At 58.6% G+C, this 6,441-nt stretch overlaps 1 protein-coding gene across 1 annotated transcript; it reads left to right on the top strand.

Annotated features, from left to right (window-relative positions):
• The first annotated feature begins 227 nt into the window (after positions 1-227).
• NEUROD2 (neuronal differentiation 2) lies at positions 228-4,522 on the top strand. The gene is made up of 2 exons (XM_043584301.1): positions 228-547; positions 1,696-4,522. The coding sequence occupies exon 2, from the start codon at positions 1,701-1,703 to the stop codon at positions 2,847-2,849; it is 1,149 nt and encodes a 382-aa protein (XP_043440236.1). The 5' UTR covers positions 228-547; positions 1,696-1,700; the 3' UTR covers positions 2,850-4,522.
• Positions 4,523-6,441: the final 1,919 nt, after the last annotated feature.

Here is a 6,441-nt window from a genome sequence, read left to right as displayed (position 1 = left end):
TTGGGGGCCACCACAAACCCCCAGTTGCCAGCCTTGTCACCCCATTGTTCCCATGTGGGGGGCTCTATATCCAAGGGGGGCAACTCCTCCCACCTCCCTCTCAATCCCTGCTTTCCCTGCGTTGGGCGGGGAGGGGAGGGCGGCAGAGATATTTATTTATTTCCTTTATTTATTTAATTTTTTTTTTTTTTTTTTTTTTTGGAGTAGAGAGTGACAGATGGCGGCGGGTCCCGGGGGAGCCGGCTCTCCCCCAATGCAGACGCATGCCAATCACCGTCTCTCATGTGATAGCTGCTGCCCGTGACGTGCCAAGCCCATATGGCCTGGCATAGAGGCTGGTACCCCGCCTGGTAGAGATGCCACACTCGCTCCGCGGTTCGCATGGCGCTCTGAAGACGCCGGCGCCCGCCGCCTTGAGGAGCCGCTGCCCCCGCTCCCTGAAGATGGGGGAACAATGAAATAAGCGAGAAGATTCCTCTTCTCCCCCCTCTCTCTCTTGCCCCCCTCCCCCCCCTCCCCTCCCCTCTCCCCTTGACTCCTCTCCGAGGTAAGTTGTCCGAAAGGGAGCTAGATCTGACCCGCCGGCTGCGGGGGGGTGGGGAGGGCGGCTGCTTCGGCCGACAAGAGGGTCCGCAAATCCCCCCTTCCTGGGACGATGCCCCCTCATAGGGTGGGCATCGGAGGCGCCCAGGGTTCCCTCTCCCCTAGGGGCTGCAGCTCAAGGGGCTACGGAGGGAGGCGTCTCTGCTTGCGATGGGCTTGGGGAGAAAAGCAAGATCATGGTGGGGGGGGAGTGAAGAAGCTGAGATGGGGACCCCCCCCCGCATGGTTGTCCCGGAGGAACCTGCGACCTTTCTTCACCACCCAAAAAAAAAAAAAAAAAAAAAAAAGGAAAAGAAAAGAAAAAAGAAAAGAAAACAAATTTGATTCCCCCCCACCATCAGTACCGAAATACAACGAGATCTGGAGAGTCGTGAAGGAGGGAGGCAGTTTGAAGGGGGTAAAGGGGTCCTTGACCGCAGGGGAGACGGACGAGGCTCGCTTCTCTCCGTCTCCTCCCCACGCCCGGGTTCCTCGGTCCTCGCCTCCCGGAGCCGGCTCCGGGAGCCGGGGACGCAACGGCTAGAGACGATCCTCCCGCCTCTGGAATTGGGGCTGCGGGGGTGGGGGCCGGGCCGAGGGCGGCGCGCGGCCAAGTTGCAAATTGGATTAGGGAGTGTGGGGGTGAGAGCCGCGGGAGGGGTGGGGGAGCCCGGTCGAGGGGCCCGGGCCGCCAGAGCCGCCGTGCGGGGCAGCTGTCCCCACCCGCGGCCGCCCAGCCTTCCTCCACCGCCAGGAGAGAATCGGCGTTCAGGGCGAGCGCGCCGCCTCCCCGGGCGAAGATGTCTGTTTCCTAACGCCCCGACTCGGTCCCTGCCCTGACCCGGAGAAGCCCCGAGTGCGGGCAGCGGCCCCTCATTCAGGCAAGGGGCGGAGCCGGGGCCCAGCGCTGGGGAGAGGGCCTGGGCCGAGATCCCGGGCCGGTAGCCGGGGCAGGGCTGGGCCGGCTCTGGGCGGGGCAGGAGGAGGAGGTGGGCATCCAGGGCACCCTGGGCACCGGACTTGGGGGTGGAGGAGAGTTGGGGGGGGCGGCGTGACCCCATTGTGCCCCTCACTCAGTGCTGTTTCCCCTTCCCGCCCGCGGGGCGCCCTCAGGCACCATGCTGACCCGCCTGTTCAGCGAGCCCGGTCTCCTCTCGGACGTGCCCAAGTTCGCCAGCTGGGGCGACGGCGACGACGACGAACCGAGGAGCGACAAGGGCGACGCGCCGCCGCCGCCGCCGCCTCCGCCGGGGCCCGGGGCTCCGGGGCCAGCCCGGGCCTCTAAGCCAGTCCCTCTCCGTGCAGACGAGGTGCCGGAGGCCGCGCTGGCCGAGGTCAAGGAGGAAGGCGAGCTGGGGGGCGAGGAGGAGGAGGAAGAGGAGGAGGAGGAAGGGCTGGACGAGGCAGAGGGCGAGCGGCCCAAGAAACGCGGGCCCAAGAAGCGCAAGATGACCAAGGCGCGCCTGGAGCGCTCCAAGCTGCGGCGGCAGAAGGCGAACGCGCGGGAGCGCAACCGCATGCACGACCTGAACGCGGCGCTGGACAACCTGCGGAAGGTGGTGCCCTGCTACTCCAAGACCCAGAAGCTGTCCAAGATCGAGACGCTGCGCCTAGCCAAGAACTACATCTGGGCGCTCTCGGAGATCCTGCGCTCCGGCAAGCGGCCCGACCTGGTGTCCTACGTGCAGACGCTGTGCAAGGGTCTATCGCAGCCCACCACCAACCTGGTGGCCGGCTGCCTGCAGCTCAACTCGCGCAACTTCCTCACGGAGCAGGGCGCCGACGGCACCGGCCGCTTCCACGGCTCTGGTGGCCCATTTGCCATGCACCCCTACCCGTACCCGTGCTCGCGCCTGGCGGGCGCACAGTGCCAGGCGGCGGGCGGCCTGGGCGGCGGCGCGGCGCACGCCCTGCGGACCCACGGCTACTGCGCCGCCTACGAGACGCTGTATGCCGCGGCGGGCGGCGGCGGCGCGAGCCCGGACTATAACAGCTCCGAGTACGAGGGCCCGCTCAGCCCCCCGCTCTGTCTCAACGGCAACTTCTCACTCAAGCAGGACTCGTCGCCCGACCACGAGAAAAGCTACCATTATTCTATGCACTACTCGGCGCTGCCCGGCTCGCGGCCCACGGGCCACGGGCTGGTCTTTGGCTCGTCGGCTGTGCGCGGGGGCGTCCACTCGGAGAATCTCTTGTCTTACGATATGCACCTTCACCACGACCGGGGCCCCATGTACGAGGAGCTCAATGCGTTTTTCCATAACTGAGACCTCGCGCCTGCCCCTTTCTTTTTCTTTTGCCTTTGCCCGCACCCCTGTCCCCAGCCCCCCGAGCGCAAGGGGACCCCCACCTATCCTGGCGCCGGGCGCGGGGAGCGGGCCGCCGGTACTGACCCTCTCCCGGGCAGTGCAGTCCTCTTACCAGTGGGTGGCCCGTCCCAGGAGCCTCGATTACCCCAGGGGACTCGCCTTCTCTCTCCCCAAGGGGTTTCCTCCTCTTTCCCAGGGGTAGTTCTCCAGGGACCCCTCTTAGGGCACTCCCTGGAGACCACCCCCATTCCCAATCTCTACACTTAGGTTTCCCCCTCCCCTTCCCCTCTGCAGGCCCAAAGGCATCGGCAAGGGGGCAGCTGAGCTGTGGGATACTGTTTTCCCTCTATTGTTGTTGTTGTTATTATTATTATTATCATTATCATTATTATTATAACAGACACCGAGCTGCCGTGGCAGAAAGGAGCCGGGCGCCCCCTCTTTCTTGAAGAGGGCATAAGTCAGGGCGCTCCAGCCTGGAACTGGAACACCCTCTCCCCGACCCCTCGTCTCAGCGTTTCGTGATTTTAATTTTGGCGGGAGGAAGTGTGGATTGAGAGGAAAGAGAGAGGCCAAGACAATTTGTAACTAGAATCCGTTTTTCCCCGTTTCCTTTTTTAAAAACAAACAAACATACATACAAAAAAAAAAAAAAAAAGGCTAAGAGGCGACGGAGGCCGAACGCAGAGTCCGGATCGGAGAGAAAACGCAGTAAGAACTTTTAGAAGCAATAAAAGGCAAAAAATACTACTACCAATAATAAAAAGACACAAATATCTATGCAAGGAGGTTCTGACTGAGCCTAGCGGCCCGGCCCGGCCCCGGGATGCCCCTCCCGGCCCGCGGGCCGCGCCGCCCAAGCGCGGATCTGTGCACTTTGGTGAAGTGGGGGCCGGCGCCGCCCCCTCCCCTCCCCAGGTTCTTACAATCAGTGACTCGGAGATTTGGGGCCCCAGTGCCACTGCCCTCCCCCGCCCCGTCCCCATTGTGCGTCATGCTGTTTTTTAAAAATCTGTTTCCAAATTTGTATGGAATGGCAAACTGTTGGGGGGGTCGGTTTGGGGAGGGAGGGTTTGCATGAGAGACACACACACGCACACCACACCGCACGCACACGCAGGCCCGGCGCCGGCGTCCGGGGGCAGAGGGGAGGAGACCTCGCCGACCCCCAGCTCCCCGCAGGCAAGCCTCATCCCGGGTTGAGGGTGGAGACCAAGACCTGGGGACAGCCCCGCCCCTGCCCGACTGTGCCTCGGTGGGCGCAAGGCGCCGGCCATTTCCATTCCGATGACTGGAGAGGAGGTTTTTGTCTGAAGCGTCCTCTTGGTTCTGGCTAGCAGGTGGGCAGGGAGAGGGCTGAGGGTTCCTTCTGGAAGTTTCCCAGAAAAGGGGGCAAAAGGAGAACCTCTCCCCACCGGAGGAGGCAGGAGATCAGGCATCCAAACACACGACGCAAAAATGCAAACCCACAAGCGACACACCCACACACTCACCCACACACTCACACGCAATTTTACCTTCCTCTTGTAGCGAAGATGAAACTCCCGTCGGACACCCGAAGTGCATTGCGTGTTTCTGTTCAGTTTAATGACGATTAATAAATATTTATGTAAATGAGATGCAAAGCCGGACCCGGTTTCTCACAGTGGCCTCATTTCATTTGGGGGATTGAGCTGGGGCTCTGGGGGATGGAGACAGAGTCAAGTGACTGTGCAGAGGCCAGGGACAGGGACCCTGGACATTCCTGGGAGGGATTTCCACCCTACAGCCTTCCTCACACCCATCCACTGGGCACCAAAACAGCTACAGTCATTGCCCTTCCCGGACCTTACACAGACTTACACACTCTCCTAGCACAAAGCATTGTACTAATCTCCTTACACTCCTTCAGTTCCCAAACATGCACCTACCTCCTTTGAGAACAAAATATCTTTTCTTCACTGAAAAATGACCCAGTTGGGAACAGCCAGTCATTTTACAACCCTCTGCCCACTGTTGCAAAAAAAAAAAAAAAAAAAAAAAAACAAGTGCAGGGAGATAGACAACCATTTGAGCCAGACAGGGATGTTTTTAAATAAAAAAATTATAAGGTCATGAGGATGAAATATTAATGTAGGAAGTCTTTTTAGTCTTAAATTTGTGTTTCAGTAGACTCAGGGGAATCAGCCATTTTTAGCCTCAAGAATATTGAAATTTATAGTGGTGTTGATGAGGTTGCAGGGACATCCCAAGGCTGTATGAAGGGTCTGAACCTAGGTGCCCACCTGGAACAGTGGAGCTTGACATCACCATGAGTTTCCCCTGACAGGGCAGCAGGAACCCTTCTGGTCCACATCTGGACAACTTCCTTCCTGCCTGGTGCAGCTCCAGACAGAGGGAAGCCCTCAACCTAGGGAGGTGGAAAAAGGGCACCACAGAGGAGTTGGTGCTGCCTAAGCTGCTTCCTCATCTCAGAGAAGACAGCCTCACAGTTCTCTTTCTCTGAGCCTCAGGGGCACAGGTATCTCTGAACTGACTTCCCTGAAAGGACCCTCCCTTAGACATCGGTGCCCACTGGACCCCTGGAATATTTGAAGGGGAGGGGTCTAAGTCCCAAAGACTAACATCCCAAAGCCCGAACACGGTTAGGAGTACCGAGACTGTTTCCAACGCTGCTTCCTTAAATAATTAACAACAACAACAACAACAACAACACTGTTGCTTGTTTTAGAACTGAAATGGGCGGTGTACTACTGTTGGGGCTGGATGCTAAGGCTTTTAAAGATTTGATCCAAGGCCCCCCAAAAAGGAGAGCGCCATGACAAAATTGTGAAAGGAAAAGCTAGTTGAAGGAAGCTTTAAATGTAAAAGCGTAGATCGGATTATACTGCCTGACCTTCAGCTTGGTGCCTCCCTTAAGTGACCACTTCCAAACACTCTCACCAGTGAAGACAATGCCCTCTCTCTACCAGAGGACTGCTGCGGGTAGACAGAGGCCAGGAGGCTGGGAGCTGTTCGCGCCCCGGTGCTGACTCTCTTCCAGTCTCTTGCTTTCCCGCCTGCCGCAGACGGAGGCCGCTTGTGACGGCCCCAGGGAGCGTGGCACCACGAGAGGTCCTTCCTGATACCCGGCTGGAATTCTGGGCGGAATTCTCCTGCGGTTTTTGTAGAATTTCACTGGAATCCTCTCAAAATTTCATTCTAGAATTCTTATGGGATCATATATCTAAAGTGAGGTTAAGAAGTGGACCCTTCGACCTAGCATTCACCTCTGTCAGTGGTCTAAGGGGATTTAATAAACCTCTGAGTCATCCCTATTCTTGGGAGAAGGATTTGACCCACCTTCTCCCCCCCCCTCCCCACTTCCATGATGTATGAAGCTAGGCGCAACTCCCAGACTCAAATCTGGAGTCTGGTCTGCTCATGGCATGGGACAGGCCTGGCAGGGACAACTAGAGAGAAAAAGAACTCGGCACCCATCCCGAGGCCTGAGTCTTATCCTGCCCTGGAAACAAGGTTAATTGGGCTTCTCTCCCACTCAGCCTGTTTCCCAGAAGCTGTTCTGAAGTCC

This window comes from Prionailurus bengalensis, chromosome E1 (assembly GCF_016509475.1).
Source record: "Prionailurus bengalensis isolate Pbe53 chromosome E1, Fcat_Pben_1.1_paternal_pri, whole genome shotgun sequence".
Classification (NCBI taxonomy): domain Eukaryota; kingdom Metazoa; phylum Chordata; class Mammalia; order Carnivora; family Felidae; genus Prionailurus; species Prionailurus bengalensis.
The sequence above is the reverse complement of the archived record's forward strand: the minus strand, read 5'-3'. Positions and strand labels throughout refer to the sequence as shown.

Bases quoted from the DNA above. Each gene is read 5' to 3' on its own strand.
- NEUROD2 (XM_043584301.1), top strand. From the start codon at position 1,701: ATGCTGACCCGCCTGTTCAGCGAGCCCGGTCTCCTCTCGGACGTGCCC.